Source organism: Marmota monax, unplaced genomic scaffold, assembly GCF_021218885.2.
Source record: "Marmota monax isolate L192 unplaced genomic scaffold, Marmota_monax_Labrador192_F-V1.1 WCK01_AAM20220418_F8-fsc00088, whole genome shotgun sequence".
Lineage (NCBI taxonomy): Eukaryota > Metazoa > Chordata > Mammalia > Rodentia > Sciuridae > Marmota > Marmota monax.
The window spans coordinates 436,654-455,583 of NW_026694492.1; the positions used below are offsets into that span (position 1 = coordinate 436,654).

Below are 18,930 nucleotides of genomic sequence, written 5' to 3' on the forward strand. Positions count from 1 at the left end.
CTTGGCTAGAATATCTTATATATGGTTTTCAAATTCAGAAAATTTCAACTTATATAATACTTTGTCATCTACAGTGTGTCTTTATATGAAGCATTTTTAAAATATTATTTTAGTCTATAATCGGGCTTTACATTTAGTTATTATCAGTTTAGTTTTTTATAAGTTCCAGTAGTTCTTGATCTTTGCTTTCATGACAGTGACTTTTTTTTAAGAAAACAGATCAGTTATTTTCTAGTGCTTGTCTCTTGATAGTGCAAAAGGAGACAGTAGGAAGATTGGTGGTGGGAGGAGGGGCAGAGGGAATAACTGGGTAATGGGTATGGGGTCTTCTTATAGGGGATGAAAATATTTTGGAACTAGATGGAGGTGGCAAAATGTTAATAAAGGCCTCTGAATTGTTCACTTTAAGATAGTTACTGTCACACACACACCTGTTGTTCCAGCAACTTGGGAGGCTGAAACAGGAGGATTGCAAGTTTGAGACCAGCCTGGGCAGTTTAGCGAGGCCCTAACGAACTTATGGAAACCCAGTCTCAAAATAAAAAATAAAAAGGACTGAGGATGTGGCTCAGTGTTAAGTACCTCTTGGTTCAGTTTCCAATACCAAAAAAAGAAAACAAAAATAAATAAATAAAATGAAATTGTTACTTTTATGTGTTTCCTCTCAGAAATTAATTTTTAAGTCCTTTTGTAAATGATTTTACTGCCACCATATATGGATTTCTCATCAACTAGAAATTCCATTAAAAAAATTTGCTGCCAAAAATTAAAAATAAAAAAATCACTTTGTGATAATTGCAATGATTGTAAAGTTTAAAAACATAAATGGATATTGTAAATTCTAGTTCTTTGTAGGAGAATTGATTAAGCAGAAGAATCTATTATCTCCACTAAATATTTAGGGTTTAATGTGTAGTTTTCCATATGTTTATGATAGGTCTAAAAGGACAACCGTTGCGTAATATGTTTTCTAGCCAATTTACATGGTTTTTATATTAAACAACAGGTTTTTTTAAAGGCAAACTAGTACATTAAATTTAAGCATTGAATGGAGAACATTAGAATTCTAGCTCTAGGTAAAGAATTTGTGTAGCTTCTCATCCATCAATGTAAATGTTCCGCTTTCCTAGACTTACTTTTCCACCTTCAAATTGACTTACAGGCCCATTAAATGGAACCCACTTTGCTGTTTATTTAGATGTATCCTTGTTTATTAACCTCTCAATTTGTTTCTCAGAATAGGAGACACATACCTTGTCACATTTGTGTGGATTAGAAAGAAGTTAAACGTTCAGTATGTGGTCTGGCATATGGAAGGTTGTATATAAAATATAACATTGATTATTATACAAGAATTAAGAGTGCTATCGGGAAAGTTCAGTCTTCACCTTCAGCATATGGCTGCCCTTTTCCAACTGATAGAACTTGAGGAAAAGTAGATGCGTTTTGAAAGAGTATTTTCACATGTGGAAAGATTCTAAATCTACTTTTGAAAGCTGATATGTTGTGTACATGGAATTCTACAATATTTTTCTCATCAGTTTATTTGCTTCATTTTTTGACAGGTGAAAGAAAAAGATGTTTTCCCGGTTAAGAGCAGTTGCCACTCCTTGTTCGGTGGCATGTCGTCATTTGCACAGGAAAGAGAAAGGCAAGCCACTCATGTTGAATCCAAGAACAAACAAGGTTAGTAACATTCATACCAATGTAAATTTTCTCTCTTCCTGATAAAGGTTTGATATTTTAGAATGATGTTAAGAAAATTTTGTGGGTGGATAGGAAGATGGCGGCGAAGTGAGAGCATTACCCCTGTGTACCCTGTCACTGTGCGGGAGAATGACGAGTTTGAAAGGCTAAAAGCTATCTTGTTAGGAATTTCCAGCAAAATTGGGGTGCTCCAAAACCTAGAGGAAGGATTTCCATCGCACGAGGATCAGCTACAGGGGCTCAAACGCGAGACATTTGTCCGCACGGAGGGTCACGCTGCTTATTCAGCAAATCGCCCCGCGGCTAGAGTCTGGGCGCGCGCTGGGAAACGAGGAGATAGCAATGCAAAGATACAGCGCTGCAGTTTCCACAGGCTTCTGCCAGCTGTGCAATCACCGTACTCAGTGCTGAATTCTGGGTTTGAGACGGGGGAAGGAAGCGGTCCAATTCGGTTCTCCACACTGGTCAGAACACAGAGGAAGCCAGCGGCCACCATCTTGGAGAGCTGACGTCACCATCCCTGTTTTCAACTGATTGCAGCTCATTCAGCCATAGAACAAGTAATTTCAGGCTGCCATTCGCCTGCGGCTTGCAGACAAATTACTCAGGCTCAGTGCTAAAGAACCCGCGGAAACTGCTTCTTGGAGCCTGCTCCTATCAGAACCTACACCGAGCCTGGAGCGGCCGAATTCCGGCTCCCCGAACTGCTCTGGCCCAGGGCTAAAGAACCCGCGGAAACTGCTTCTCGGTCCGGGTCCTGCTGAATACTGTGGAGGTAAATACCAACCGAGCCTTCATAGGCAGTGGCAACAGGTCTGAGACGGGGCTTGTGAGGGCCGGTCAGGACTCACCCGTTGCTTTGGTCACCCGGCAAAGGGAACGAAATGCTGCCATTCGCATGGGATACCAACATGGCAGAGATCTGATGTCATCAGAAAGCGGCGGAGGAGAGAACTTCATCGATACCAGCGGCGACAGAAACAGTTGGTCTCCTGGTAAAGAAAGTGAGTCACAAACACCCGAGTCTCTCTCACTTTGTCATCAAGCCAGAGGGGCAGAACAGAGCCGCTGCCCGCGCCCGGAACAGGCCCAGCGGCCCGCTGGCGTGACCCCAATTGGAGTAGGGACAGAGCAGAGCTGCCACCCGCATCCGCAAGGTAGGCAGACCTGCGACCGACCAGCAGAACAGACCCAGCGATCCGCGGGCGTGGTAGGAGGGGCAGGGCAGAGCCTCCCCCCGCGCCTGCAAGGTAGGCAGACCTGTGACAGACCGTCGGATGAGGCCCAGCGGCCTGCCAGCGTGATACACACATCACCCCAACTGGAGTAGGGGCAGAGCAGAGCCTTCGCCCGCACCCTGATCAGGCCCAGCGGCCCGCCGGCGTGGTAGTCAAGTAACCCCAATTGGAGTAGGGGCAGAGCAGAGCCGCCACCCGCGCCCGCAAGGTAGGCAGACCTGGGACCAACCCGCATAACAGGCCCAGGGGTCCGCGGGCGTGGTAGACACATCACACCAACTGGAGGAGGGGCAGAGCAGAGCCGCCGCCCGAGCCTGCAAGGTAGGCAGACCGCCGCCCAACCCTGCAAGGGAGGCTTTTCAACTATACAAGAGCAATATAAATATATAGGGGGAAAAAAATTTTCAAAAACACAACAGTTTCACCAAGCAGAAAGAAACGCAAGTAGTATGAAAAGGAAAGAAAGGACCACAATCAATGTAGGTCAACTCAACTTTAGAAGAGGTAACAGCTGCAGCAGATGGAATGTCAGATAAAGAATTCAGGATATACATGCTTCAGATGATCTGGAGTCTCAAGGAAGACATCAGACAGTAAAATCAGACAATGAAAGATCACTTCGACAATGAATTACATAAACAAATCCAGGAAGCAAAAGATCAACTATACAGGGAGATAGAGGATATAAAAAACAAACAGAAATCCTAGAAATGCAGGAAGCAATAAACCAACTTAAAAACTAAATTGAGAATACTACCAGCAGAGTAGAACACTTAGAAGATAGAACATCAGACAATGAAAACAAAATATTTCAACTTGAAAAGAACATAGACAGTTCAGCAAGACTGTTAAGAAACCATGAGCAGAACATCCAAGAAATATGGGATAACATAAAGAGACCAAACTTAAGAGTCATTGGGATACAGGAAGGGATAGAGGTTCAAACCAAAGGAATGAGCAATCTATTCAATGAAATAATGTGAGAAAACTTCCCAGACTTGAAGAATGAGACAGAATCCCAAATCCTAGAAGCCTACAGGACGCCAAATGTGCAAAATCATAAGAGATCCCCACCTAGACACATTATAGTGAAGATGCCCAACATACAGAATAAGGAGAGAATTTTAAAAGCTACAAGAGAAAGGAAGCAGATTACGTTTAGGGGTAAGCCAATCAGGATAACAGCTGATCTTTCAACACAGACTCTGAAAGCTAGAAGATCCTGGAATAACATATTTCAAACACTGAAAGAAAATGGGTTCCAACCAAGAATTGTGTATCCAGCGAAATTAAGCTTCAGGATGGAAGATGAAATTGAAACCTTCCACGATAAACAAAAGTTAAAAGAATTTGCAGCTAGAAAACCATCTCTTCAAAACATCCTCGGCAAAACATTACAGGAGGAGGAAATGGAAAATAACAATGAAAACCAACAGTGAGAGGTAGGACACTAAAGGGGGGAAAAATAATCAAAGAGGAAAACAAACCATGTTTAGTAACATAAATAAACAAATATGGCTGGAAGAACAACCCATATCTCAATAATGACCCTAAATGTTAATGGCTTAAACTCACCATTTAAGAGACACAGGCTAGTAGAATGGATCACAAAACAAGACCCAACAATATGCTGCCTACAGGAGACGCATTTGATAGGAAAAGACATACATAGGCTGAAGGTGAAAGGTTGGGAAAAATCATATCACTCATATGGACTTCGGAAACAAGCAGGAGTGTCCATACTCATATCAAATAAAATAGATTTCAAGCCAAAGTTAATCAAAAGGGATAAAGAGGGACACTACATACTGCTCAAGGGAACCATACACCAACAAGACATAACAATCATAAATATATATGCCCCAAACAATGGTGCAGCTATGTTCATCAAACAAACTCTTCTCAAGTTCAAGAGTCTAATAGACCACCATACCATAATCATGGGAGACTTCAATACACCTCTCTCGCCACTGGACAGATCTTCCAAACAAAAGTTGAATAAGGAAACTATAGAACTCAATAACACAAATAATAACCTAGACTTAATTGACATATATAGAATATACCACCCAACATCAAGCAGTTACACTTTTTTCTCAGCAGCACATGGATCCTTCCAAAAATAGATCATATATTATGTCACAGGGCAACTCTTAGACAATATAAAGGAGTAGAGATAATACCATGCATCTTATCTGATCATAATGGAATGAAACTGAAAATCAACGATAAAAGAAGGAAGGAAAAAGCATGCATCACTTGGAGAATGAACAATAGGTTACTGAATGATCAATGGGTTATAGAAGACATCAAGGAGGAAATTAAAAAATTCTTAGAGATAAATGAAAACACAGACACAACATATCGGAATCTATGGGACACATTGAAAGCAGTTCTAAGAGGAAAATTCATTGCTTGGAGTTCATTCCTTAAAAAAAGAAAAAACCAACAAATAAATGATCTCATACTTCATCTCAAAATCCTAGAAAAAGAAGAGCAAAACAACAGCAAAAGAAGTAGAAGGCAAGAAATAATTAAAATCAGAGCTGAAATTAATGAAATCGAAACAAAAGAAACAATTGAAAAAATTGACAAAACTAAAAGTTGGTTCTTTGAAAAAATAAATAAAATCGACAGACCCTTAGCCATGCTAACGAAGAGAAGAAGAGAGAGAACTCAAATTACTAGCATACGGGATGAAAAAGGCAATATCACAACAGACACTTCAGAAATACAGAAGATAATCAGAAATTATTTTGAATCCTTATACTCCAATAAATTAGAAGATAGTGAAGGCATCGATAAATTTCTTAAGTCATATGATCGGCCCAGATTGAGTCAGGAGGATATAGACAACCTAAACAGACCAATATCAATTGAGGAAATAGAAGAAACCATCAAAAGACTACCAACTAAGAAAAGCCCAGGACCGGATGGGTATACAGCAGAGTTTTACAAAACCTTTAAAGAGGAACTAATACCAATACTTTTCAAGCTACTTCAGGAAATAGAAAAAGAGGGAGAACTTCCAAATTCATTCTACGAGGCCAACATCACCCTGATACCTAAACCAGACAAAGACACTTCAAAGAAAGAAAACTACAGACCAATATCTCTAATGAACCTAGATGCAAAAATCCTCAATAAAATTCTGGCGAATCGGATACAAAAACATATCAAAAAAATTGTGCACCATGATCAAGTAGGATTCATCCCTGGGATGCAAGGCTGTTTCAATATACGGAAATCAATAAATGTTATTCACCACATCAGTAGACTTAAAAATAAGAACCATATGATCATCTCGATAGATGCGGAAAAAGCATTCGACAAAGTACAGCATCCCTTTATGTTCAAAACTCTAGAAAAACTAGGGATCACAGGAACATACCTCAATATTGTAAAAGCAATTTATGCTAAGCCTCAGGCTAGCATCATTCTGAATGGAGAAAAACTGAAGGCATTCCCTCTAAAATCTGGAACAAGACAGGGATGCCCTCTCTCACCACTTCTGTTCAACATAGTTCTCGAAACACTGGCCAGAGCAATTAGACAGACGAAAGAAATTAAAGGCATCAAAATAGGAAAAGAAGAACTTAAATTATCACTATTTGCAGATGACATGATTATATAACTAGCAGACCCAAAAGGGTCTACAAAGAAACTATTAGAGCTAATAAATGAATTCAGCAAAGTGGCAGGATATAAAATCAACACGCATAAATCAAAGGCATTCCTGTGTATCAGTGACAAATCCTCTGAAATGGAAATGAGGACAACCACTCCATTCACAATATCCTCAAAAAAAATAAAATACTTGGGAATCAACCTAACAAAAGAGGTGAAAGACTTACACAATGAAAACTACAGAACCCTAAAGAGAGAAATAGAAGAAGATCTTAGAAGATGGAAAAATATACCCTGTTCATGGATAGGCAGAACTAACATCATCAAAATGGCGATATTACCAAAAGTTCTCTATAGGTTTAATGCAATGCCAATCAAAATCCCAATGGCATTTCTTGTAGAAATAGAGAAAGCAATCATGAAATTCATATGGAAAAATAAAAGACCCAGAATAGCAAAAACAATGCTAAGCAGGAAGTGGAAATCAGGCGGTATAGCGATACCAGACTTCAAACTATACTACAGAGCAATAGTAACAAAAACAGCATGGTACTGGTACCAAAACAGGCGGGTGGACCAGTGGTACAGAATAGAGGACACAGAGACCAATCCACAAAATTACAACTATCTTATATTTGATAAAGGGGCTAAAAGCATGCAATGGAAGAAGGATAGCATCTTCAACAAATGGTGCTGGGAAAACTGGAAATCCATATGCATCAAAATGAAACTGAATCCCTTTCTCTCGCCATGCACAAAAGTGAATTCAAAATGGATCAAGGAGCTTGATATCAAATCAGAGACACACCTTCTGATAGAAGAAAAAGTTGGCTACGATCTACATACTGTGGGGTCGAGCTCCAAATTCCTCAATAGGACACCCATAGCACAAAAGTTAATAACTAGAATCAACAAATGGGACTTACTCAAACTAAAATTTTTTCTCAGCAAAAGAAACAATAAGAGAGGTAAATAGGGAGCCTACATCCTGGGAACAAATCTTTACTCCTCACACTTCAGATAGAGCCCTAATATCCAGAGTATACAAAGAACTCAAAAAATTAAACAATAAGATAACAAATAACCCAATCAACAAATGGGCCAAGGACCTGAACAGACACTTCTCAGAGGAGGACATACAATCAATCAACAAGTACATGAAGAAATGCTCATCATCTCTAGCAGTCAGAGAAATGCAAATCAAAACCACCCTAAGATACCATCTCACTCCAGTAAGATTGGCAGCCATTATGAAGTCAAACAACAACAAGTGCTGGCGAGGATGTGGGGAAAAGGGTACACTTGTACATTGCTGGTGGGACTGCACATTGGTGCAGCCAATTTGGAAAGCAGTATGGAGATTTCTTGGAAAGCTGGGAATGGAACCACCATTTGACCCAGCTATTCCCCTTCTAGGTCTATTCCCTAAAGACCTAAAAAGAGCATGCTACAGGGACACTGCTACATCAATGTTCATAGCAGCACAATTCACAATAGCAAGACTGTGGAACCAACCTAGATGCCCTTCAATAGACGAATGGATAAAAAAAATGTGGCATTTATATACAATGGAGTATTACTCTGCATTAAAAAATGACAAAATCATAGAATTTGCAGGGAAATGGATGGCATTAGAGCAGATTATGCTAAGTGAAGCTAGTCAATCCCTAAAAAACAAATGCCAAATGTCTTCTTTGATATAAGGAGAGTAACTAAGAACAGAGTAGGGTTGAAGAGCATGAGAAGAAGATTAACAGTAAACAGCGATGAGAGGTGGGAGGGAAAGGGAGAGAGAAGGGAAATTGCATGGAAATGGAAGGAGACCCTCAGGGTTATACAAAATTACATACAAGAGGAAGTGAGGGGAAAGGGAAAAATAATACAAGGGGGAGAAATGAATGACAGTAGAGGGGGTAGAGAGAGAACAGGGGAGGGGAGGGGAGGGGAGATAGTAGAGGATAGGAAAGGCAGCAGAATACAACAGACACTAGTATGGCAACATGTAAATCAATGGATGTGTAATAGATGTGATTCTGCAATCTGTATACGGGGTAAAAATGGGAGTTCATAACCCACTTGAATCAAAGTGTGAAATATGATATATCAAGAACTATGTAATGTTTTGAACAACCAACAATAAAAAATTTAAAAAAAAAGAAAAAAAGAAAATTTTGCATTCATTAGCATTATACTAAGACTTTTCAGAGGCATTTGCTTTCTCTGTATGAACTTTTCATTCATTCTATAAGAACTTTCATTCTTTACTGCCAGAGTTTTTTCTTCACGACTTTTACCACCAGAGAAGACTTGATTTTTCACTTCCTAGCTAAAAAGAAAAGATGGAAAAATATCTCAGAACAGCACTCTATCAGGACTTTTTAGCCAGATACGGGATCGATTGACCCAGCTCAAAGCTAGACCAATCATTAGGCCTTTGGAGTGTGAGGTCAAAATTGTGAAATGAACCTTTGCTTAAAGTCCAACCCACCCCATCTCCATAAGGCTTTTAGACACAAATCTTTGCACACAAATAATTAGTTAGGGGGTAATGCTTCAAAGGAAAGCATTACCTGACACTTTTATTATTGTTATTAGAACAGATGTGTTAGGCAGTATTGAGTTCCAGTCATGACTTTCTTTGGCTGAGCTGGGTTTGGTGAGCAAAGCCCTTTATTTTTTAGTGGCAATATTAAATAATAAACATGATAGTTAAGAGGATCTGACTGCATTTTCACAGTCTGGACTTCAGTTCCAACACTTCTCCTTACTTACTGTGACACTCTGGACATCTGACAAAGCTCTAAGAGGCTCATCTGAAGTCATATGAAAAATAGGAAAAATAATAGTTCCTCCTTCATGATACTTTCTGCATATTGAATGAAGTAAAATTTTTGACATATTTAGCACAGTATTTGGTACGTGGTTAAGAAATACATAAATAATCAGGGTGTGATGGCACCTGACTGTAACCCCAGCAACTGGGAAGACTGGGGCAGGAAGATTACAAGTTCAAGGTCATCCTCAGCAACTAAATGAGGTCCTGAGATAAAAGAAAAAAAGGTTCTTTTGGCTCATAGTTTTTGAGGTTTCAGTGAGGTCCTAAGCAGCTTAGGGAGATCCTGTCTCAAAGAAAAAATAAAAAGGGTTAGGGGTATAGCTTAGTGGTGAAACACCCCCTGGGTTCAATCCCTAGTACCCCCCCCCCCAAAAAAAAAAAGCATAAATAATGGATGGCTGTGGAGTTCAGTAGTAGCATGTACTTAGCACACCCAGCAGTAAAAATAAATAAAATATTAACTCTAGTTTAAAATTCGTGTCTATTAAATAGTAAGTGAATATAATTCTGGAAAGAATTTCTTACAGGAAGCTTATAAGAAGAAGCTTCTTCTTTGCTCCTAGCATGTTTACCTGTATGTTCAAGAATCTGGATAAGGAATTTTTCAATAATGATGTATGTGGATGTGATAACTTTCCATTACTATAGTAATACTGAGATAATCACCCGTAGCACAGCAGATCTGCCATGGGAAAGGAAGAGACCACTATCCCCACAATCTTTTTCTTGTATTGGGGATTGAACCCAGGGGCACTTTGCCACTGAACTACATCCTTCACTCTTAATTTTTGCAACAGGGTCTCACTAAGTTGCTTAGGCCCTTGCTAAGTTGCTGAGACTGGCCTCCAACTTGTAATCCTCCTGCCTCAGCCTCCCAAGTTCTTGGAATTACAGGCATGCACTGAAATACCAGCCCCACAATCTTTCTTGAGGGCATGTTCCCAGTTACCTGGAGATCTCCCACTAGGCCCCACCTCTTAAACGTACTACTACTTCCCATAGTTCCACTCTGGGACATGTGGAACTTTGGGGAACATTTAGGATCCAAAGTGTAGTATTCTACTCCAACCCCAAAGACTCATGTTTATCCCACAGTATAGGATGTGTTCAGTTCATCTCCAAGACTCCCAAAAGTCTTAACTATTTTAGTATTACTCAAAAGTCCAAGTCCAAAGTCTCCTCTGAGATTCAGGGTATACGCAGCTGTGAGCCCTTGTTAAAATAAAAAAAGAAATTCACATGCTTCCAAGATACAATGGCAAAGGGTAAACATCCCTATTCCGGAAAGGAGGAATTGGACCACAGCAAGATCAAAACTTAGGAAAGCAAACATTAAATCCTACATCTGCTTGTCTGGCATCCAGTGTACATGTGACATCATGTGGGCTACCAAGTGCTTGATCAGCTTTACCCCTATGACTTTCATGTTTGCAACCCACATGGCCACACTCTTGGGCTGGCTTTGCATACTATCTGCAGAATCCCTCAGCTGACATTTCATGTTCCTGATATTCCTTTCCTTGAATCTCCATTGGAGTTTCACTCTCCCTGCTCCATGAATAGCCCTGTTAGGTCCTGCTTGTGGGGACTTGGAATTTTCCACACAATGCCTGGCCTCCCAACCTTTCCTCTGAAATCTCAGTAGAACTCTCCATGACCCCACAAAATCGCATCAAGGTTTTGGATATGCTAAGTACCTGCTTTACCGCTGAGCTACATTCCCATGCACTAAGGTGGCAGTTCTGAACTAATTATTTTATGTTCTTGTTGTGTATGCCTACTGAATTCTCTGGTTTGTTTTGTCAACTAATGATTAACCAGAGACTTAAAGGTCTGGAGCCAGAACCAGTAAGTCTTCTACTCTTTGCAAGGGGTCTGTGTGCATGTTGGGGCATGACTAACACTGAGGCAGGCAGTTTACAACTAAGCATCTGCCTACCCTCACTTCCTGCTTGCACAGGGCCTGAAGGTTAGTCATAGCTAAGAGCTTAGGGCCATCTCAGGTCGTTCCTGGACATATTCACAGCTCATACACATACCCTTCTAGATTTCCCCCAAATACATAACCATCTCATTCCTTATCCTTTTCTTTTTCTCCCCCACCCCAATACCCCCTGCCCCCTGGTACTGGGGATTGAACCTAGATGTACCCTATCACTGAGCCACATCCTCAGTCCTTTTTTATTTTTTGAGAGAGGGTCTCACTAAATTGCCAAGGCTGGTCTCAAACTTAACGATCCTCCTGCCTTAGCCTCCCAAGTAGCTGAGGTTATAGGCATGTGCCACCACACCCAGATCTTCATCTTTTCTTATTCTGTCTTTTGGTTAGTCTGTGGTTTATAACCAGTGGTTATCCAGTATTTCAGACAGTTGCCCAGCTAAATAATTGCCTCTGAGTGTTTTCAACAAACCTATGGAGCAAAGGCTGTTAGTACTGGGTAGGCTCCGAAAATAATGACAGCCTTGCAGGTGGGTTCATGGAGGGAACAGATCATATAATGATATTTTCCCTGAGATTAGGGCTTTAGAACAATCTCTAGCCCCTTCTTCCCCCTCTATAGCTTCCTGGCTGCCAAGTTGCACAGTGATTCTAGCTTTTGGTTTTCAAGGCCACCATAGGTAGAGAGAGGAGATGAGAATAGGGCTAGTAAGCTTGCTGCTTACTGGAGTCCATCTATTTTTTTCTTGAATTAGTGCTTCCTGATAGTTGCAAATCTGATTTATTTCTGGAAGCCCGAAAAAGTTGATTCTGATCATTTGGCCAGTATTCTTGTTGCTTCTTCTCCTCCCATATTTTTTACTGGTACATTATAATTGTGGGATTCATTGTTACATACTTTTACATGCACACGATAATATAATTTAGTCAATATCATTCCCCAGTATTTCTCTTCCTCTCTTCCCTCCCTCTGGTCCCATTCCTCTACTGATCTCCCTTTGAACTTGAAATTCCCCCTCCCCCATTTTTATTTTCATTTTTCCTTGCTAACTTTCGCATATGAGAGAAAACATATGACCCTTGATTTTCTGAGTTTGGTTTATTTTGCTTACCATAATGTTCCCAAGTTCCATCCATTTTCCTTCAGATGAACTAATTTCATTCTTCTTTATGGCTATATGCTATATGCCACATGCCACATTTTCTTTAGCCATTAATCCATTAATGGACACCTAGTCTGCTTTCATGGTTTAACTGTTGTGAATTGTTCTGCTATGAATACGGGTACACATGTATTGATACAGTATGCTGACTTTAATTCTATTTTTTATTAGAGTTTTATGGTTATATATAAAACTTGTGCTTTTATGGAAGAAAAAATTTTCAGAAGTCTGTACTCCAGCATTTTTGTTGATTATCATTTTGATACATCCCACAACTGAAAAACAAATTTAATATTTTCTTCTGACTTAGATTTTTTTTTAACTCTATTTTGTTAATCTCACTTTTAATGTGTTACATGCCATCTTATATATAATACGTAGTTTTAGGTAGTTTTCTAAACATAAGTAGATTAACAGTGTGCTTTGATTGGCAATTTGCTTTTATTTTTAACTGTGTCTTTTAGATCTTTCTACTATTGTACATACTTAGAGACTTAAATATTTAACTATTTCTGTGGTATTTTATGGTATGCCTGTACCATAGGTTCTTATTGCATAATTGATAAATATTTCTCTGGGATGGCTATTTGGAAGTTATGTTGCTTGATTGGAGAATATGAGCATTAAAAAAACTTAGAGAATCAAGTTCCAGGCCAGTCTGGACAATTTAGTGAGACCCTGTCAGAAAATAAAAGAGGATCAGGGATTAAGATCAGTGGTAGAGTTCTTGCTTAGCATGACTGAGAACTTGGGTTCCATCCCTATACCAGTGAAGAAAAAAAAATTTTTTTAGTACTTTAAAATTGCATTCTGAAAGCCTAAACTAGTTTACATTTCCAGTGGAAGTTCTGTGGGAATAACTCCTCCCACATTCTCACCAATACTGGATGTTGCCAATCTAATAAAATTTTGAAAGTCTGGGCAAATATATTTTGTTGATTTTTAAAACTTGTATTAAAGGACAATGACATTGCTACCCCGTAAGTAAATTTTAATCCTTTTATTTCTTTTCTTTAGGGAATGGCATTTACATTACAGGAACGACAAATGCTTGGTCTTCAAGGACTTTTACCTCCTAAAATAGAGACACAAGATATTCAAGCCTTACGATTCCATAAAAACTTGAAAAAAATGAATAGCCCTTTGGAAAAGTAAGCATTGATTATATATCTAATTTTTTATTGATATCCTGATAAGATAAATTATGGCCTGAGAAATACACAGTTTCATGGTGAAGTTTGTGAGGGGTTTTTTGTTAACTATTACTTTTATAGTGATTGTTTTCTTCAGTGAGTACTTCACTCATGTTGACTATTTTCAGCTTGACAGAAATCAAAATCAGTTTTTATGCTGAAGATCAGTGCATTTTACTTGTGAATACAACTTTAGAAGCAAAAGATACCATTTGATTCATACCCTTTTAACTTAACAAATTTAGTTCATTACCCATGTGATGTGACACTCTACTAACTGCTGGGGATATAAAGTGGATGATAGTTCTGGAGGCTAAATCCAAGGATGAGGGGCTGCATCTGGCAAGGGCCTTCTTGCTAATGGGGATTCTGCAGTCTTGAGGCTGTGCAGGGCATCATATAGTGAAGGGAGCTCACAAGATGGCCAAACACCCACTCTCCTGATAATTGCTTCAATAACCCATTGGTCTGTGAAGGATTAATCATAGAGTCTCTTTGTCACTTGCCTGATAGGTCATGTGCTCTTTAACGTTCCTGCTGATTCTTTCATATGAGAGTTCTATCCTTCATAGAGTTCTATCTTAATAGCCGTCATGCCCAGTTTCTTTCCAGAGAACCCCATTTCCAAATACTATTAACATATGACTTTGTGGATTGTGTTTCTAACATAAAATCTGGGAGACATACTCAAAGCACACAGTGACCAATCCAGTAACACATATCCCTGCCTTCTTTCTAGGAGCTTCTCAACAGATAGTTATAGTATGACTATCACTGTACTCTATATTGCAGTGTGAAGTACAGTGAGAAAAAGCTGCATGCAGTATGTATTCTGGAAGCATGAAGATGGCACCTCTTCCAGTTTGAAGGAAGTGGTGCTTGAGTTCAAGTTTAAGTAGTACATTGATGGTAGCTGTCAAAATGAGAAAGGAGAACAAGGCATTCTGGGGAGAGGAATCAGTCTGAATGCAGAGCTAACTATATCTGTTGGAGTTATTAAGTATAGGATATTATAGGTGACTGATGAGAGTTGTTTCTTTGATGTGATGGGTCCAAAGGAAGAATGGAATAGACTGAAGAATGAATGGGAGGGGAGAAAATGTAAACTCCTTTGTCAAGAAGTCCAAATAAGAGAGGAAGAAAGACATTGAACCATAAGTAAAGTGGTACTTTGGTTTAAGTATTCTGGACAGCAAGAAAGTTGAACGTGTTTATAGTTGTGAGGAAAGAGCTCAGGAGAAAGGATAATTGCTAGAGCACGTAGAGCAAGGTCCTAGTGAAAGGGAAAAGGTGCAGGGGCAACTGGAGAGGTAGGTATGAAAGGTTCAATATGCTGGCAGTGGAGCAGAGGTCATGAGATCTCATCATGCCTAACGTCTTTGATTTCTTTATAACAGAATGTGGAATCACAGCTATGATTAAAAGGGCCAATGTTGAATAGAGTTGACGAGGGTAGTGATAAATATTAGGAAGAGTGATTTGATTGTGAGGTAAGACCAAACATGGTTGGATAGGTTAAAAGGATGAAAGTAGACCCTCGTAGTCTTAATCTTGCTTGTCCAGGTGCCATTCTGCATAGTCAATATTATTTTTCCACAGAAAGGGAGAAATGTAACATTAATTTGGGTTTGGAGTTTGCTGGGAAGGCAATGAAACATTCATCTAGTCTGGGAGATGGAGCATACCTGAATCCCAGCTGCTCACAAGGGTGGGACAGGAGGATCACAAGTTCAGAGCCAGCCTCAGCAATTTAGTGAGGCCCCGAATGAGACCCAGTCTCAAAATATAAAATAAAAAGGGCTTGGGATGTGGCTTAGTGGTTGAGCTGCCCTGGGTTCAGTCCCTGGAGAGAGAGAGAGAGACAGAGAGACAGACATTCATAAGAGAAAAGAGAGAAAGAAGAAACATTCATCTGCTGTTTTTTCTAGGCTGTTCAGTGCCAGGCATTGTTCTAAGCTCCTATACTATAAAAAAATGAAAAAAAAAAAACAAAAAAAAACCCCACCCTTCCTTCAGGGTGTTCACTGTATGGTGGAAAAGGCAGGCATTATGGAAGAATGGTGCAGTGATAAAGATATGTAGAAGTTTTTAAATGGTAAGATTGGTGAAAGATTTGCACAGAATAAGAGCATTGATCCTGGGATCTAGAATAGGGAATGAAGAGGAGCCCAAAGGGGGAGATAGAAGGGGAGAGAATGGAGTAATTAAGAAGCTTGAGATCCCTCAAAGAATAATGAAGCAAGTCTTTGTATGGTCAAATGGTGTGTAGGATTGTGATCTAAGAGTGGAATAAGGGCATTTGCCAGTTCTGAGCTTTAACAGTTTAGGTGAAGTCAACAGGATCACTGTGAGGTATAAAGAATGGCTGAAGTGAAGTGAAGGCAAAAGTAACAGCAATGTAGGGAGCTTCAGGAAATGCACAGCCTCTCTCTGTCACATGCCTGATAAGTCATATGTCAGCTCTTCTTTCCTTAACATTCCTGCTGTCTCTTCACAAAATTGTTTTTTCCATCTTTTTTATTTTTTACCTTTATTTTATTTATTTTTATGTGGTGTTGAGGATCGAACCCACTGTCTCACATGTCTAGGCAAGTGCTCTACTCCTGAGTTACAGCCCCAGCCCTTGTTTTTTTCCATCTTCACAGCCCAGTTGTTCAGTTATTTCCCTATAGTGAGAAGAAATCTGCATTCCTGTAATTTCTACCTTTGGATGTCATTTCTTTCCCATAGCTGTTCAGAAAATATAATTCATTATTTAAATGTTTCTCTTCTCTTGCGTATTCACCAAGTATTTGTATACCAGTTGGATGCCATATACTTTGCTAGCTCCTGGAAATAGGCAAATACAGATAACCTTCAGCTTATAATGCAGTTACATCCCAATAAACCCATCATAAATTGCAAAAAAAAAAAGGTGAAAATGCATTTAATAACCCACCTACCACTCATCATAGCTTAACAACACAGTATGCTTGTGCAGCATCACTCATTGACCTTCTTGATTACATGGGTGGTTGGGAGCTATGACTGGCTCATCTGTCCAGGATCATGAGAATATTTTACTACATTGTCACAGGAATATATTGAAATTTAAAGTTTGAAGTACAGTTATATCTCAGTATCTGTAGGGGTTTGGTTCTAGAACACCTGTCCCCTCCTATGGACACAAATCAGTGTGGTCGAGCCTCTTATATAAAATGGCATAATATTTGCATATAACCTGTGTACATTATCCCATTTACAAATAGTCCTCACTTTTGATGGTTCAGTGTAGGATTTTTTTTACTTTAAAATGGTACAAAAGTGATGGAAAGTTGAATGCAGAAGAGGTAGTAGGGTATGGTGGGACTTGAAAACAGGGAACTCTAACATGTATCTATTTGTGGTGGGAAAGGGGAGTTGACTGAAAAGGACCCCCAAGATTGAGCCTCTGAGCTACATTAAGAGACATGAGTATAGGACGATGTCAGGTACGGGTAATCAGGCAGAGGGGCCTTAGGTTCAACACCTGTGCACTTGAGGAAATGAAGTAGATAAGTATGGAAATGTGGTTGGAAAGTAGGCAGAGGTCTTATTAACTGTTTAAGGAGCTTGAGCCTTATTTTCCTGGCATCTGAAAGCCACTTAAGGAGAATAAAATGACCATATTTAATATTTTTAAGATAAGAATGAATTGGAACAGGGAAGGAAAATTATATGTATAAAGTTGAGTTGGAAGGCCAAGTGAGAAATGGTGGTGGTTTGGACCAGCTGCAGGTGGAAGGAGCAGATGGATATATTGAAATATTTTACCGGTAGACTCTGTAGGACTTGATGATTTGCTCATTTGGGTTAAGGGAGGACAGGAGAGGAGACGGGGGAAAAAAAATCAAGAACTAAATGGGTTTCCCATTAGGTGATAGCAGAGGAGAAACAAGTTTGGAGGAAGATATGAGTCTGTTAGACCAGATGATTTCTGATTTCAGTATTTCCCTATTCTTTAAACTTAATTCTTTGTTGGAAGTTATTTATGTATTTAGTCCCATGAATAAACCATTGCCTTATTTGTGCTTCTCTTTATATTAATGCTTAAACCCTACTGGATTATAAAGTTCTTGGCAGGAGTTACAACATATGTCCCTGGAATTCAGAATAGTGCCTAGCGCAGTTAGTGTTTAGTAAACATTTGAATGTTTGTCACTTCATTTTGCTTCCTTATTTACATGTCAATCTCCTGAAGATTAGCTCCTTAAAGGTAGAGGCTTCTAGTGATCTTTGCATTTTTCAGTGTTCTGTACAGAGCCTGACATAGTAAGGACTTAGTAAATTTGGGTGGTTGTTGTTATTTTCTTCATTATCATCTACCACTTAAGTACATTTGTTTTTGCTAGTTTTTTGTCTTAGGTGTTGAATAGTAATAATTTAAGATTTTGGTGTGTGTGTGTGTGTGTGTGTGTGTGTTGTATTTTAAGAGGGTATAGAAGTGGGGAGGGCCCAATTTTAGACATTTAGGTTTGATTTCAAAAGCTAAAACTCAGCTGTGACATAGTATGAGTCAGACATTGCTTAACTATGCTTAATTTCAGGTACATCTATATAATGGGAATACAAGAAAGAAATGAGAAACTGTTTTATAGAATACTACAAGATGATATTGAAAGTCTAATGCCAATTGTATATACACCAACAGTTGGTCTTGCCTGTTCCCAGTATGGACACATCTTTAGAAGACCCAAGTAAGGCTTATTTTTAAATATGTATGTAGATGATTGTTGTATAAGGGGGAAAAAATCATTCCATAACACCTATTAGATTTGTTAGTTTTATCCCAACCATGTTTCCCACCCCAGAAAAGCTCGATTTGGATTAAAAGATGTCAGTTAAAAAAATCAACATGTTGTGTCTTTTATTTCTTTAAAAATAGTGTAATTCATTTTTAACCTTAAAATGTAATTGTTGGAGCAACTGTGTGCTTTTTAAACCTTTATCCTTCCTGCAAAAATGGAATTAATCCTAGTGGTAGATTCTCCATAATTATCAGTAGCTTTTACCAATCTTCCCAAGTTAAGGGATTGATTCTATCTCATTTTTAGTTTTTATTGTTTGTTCTCTCTTTTTTGTTTTTAATGAACTTTTATTTCAAATTGTTCTTATACTTCCAGACATTTTAAGTGGAAGGAGTACTGGATTGGGCTCTTGACTCAAATCCTTGAATGAACCAAGCAATCTCTTTGGATGTGTTTTCTCA

The 18,930-nt window shown here is 39.0% G+C and overlaps 1 protein-coding gene across 3 annotated transcripts in view; it reads left to right on the forward strand.

Annotated features, from left to right (window-relative positions):
- The window catches only part of Me2 (malic enzyme 2), a 71,263-nt gene that overhangs the window by 11,951 nt on the left and 40,382 nt on the right, over positions 1-18,930 (forward strand). For all 3 annotated transcript variants that reach the window (XM_046419466.2, XM_046419467.2, XM_046419468.2), the window contains exons 2-4: positions 1,566-1,686; positions 13,528-13,661; positions 18,269-18,418. In XM_046419466.2, coding sequence (XP_046275422.1) covers positions 1,579-1,686; positions 13,528-13,661; positions 18,269-18,418 — 392 coding nt within the window. In that variant the 5' untranslated portion in view covers positions 1,566-1,578. The remainder of the gene's footprint in view (positions 1-1,565; positions 1,687-13,527; positions 13,662-18,268; positions 18,419-18,930) is intronic.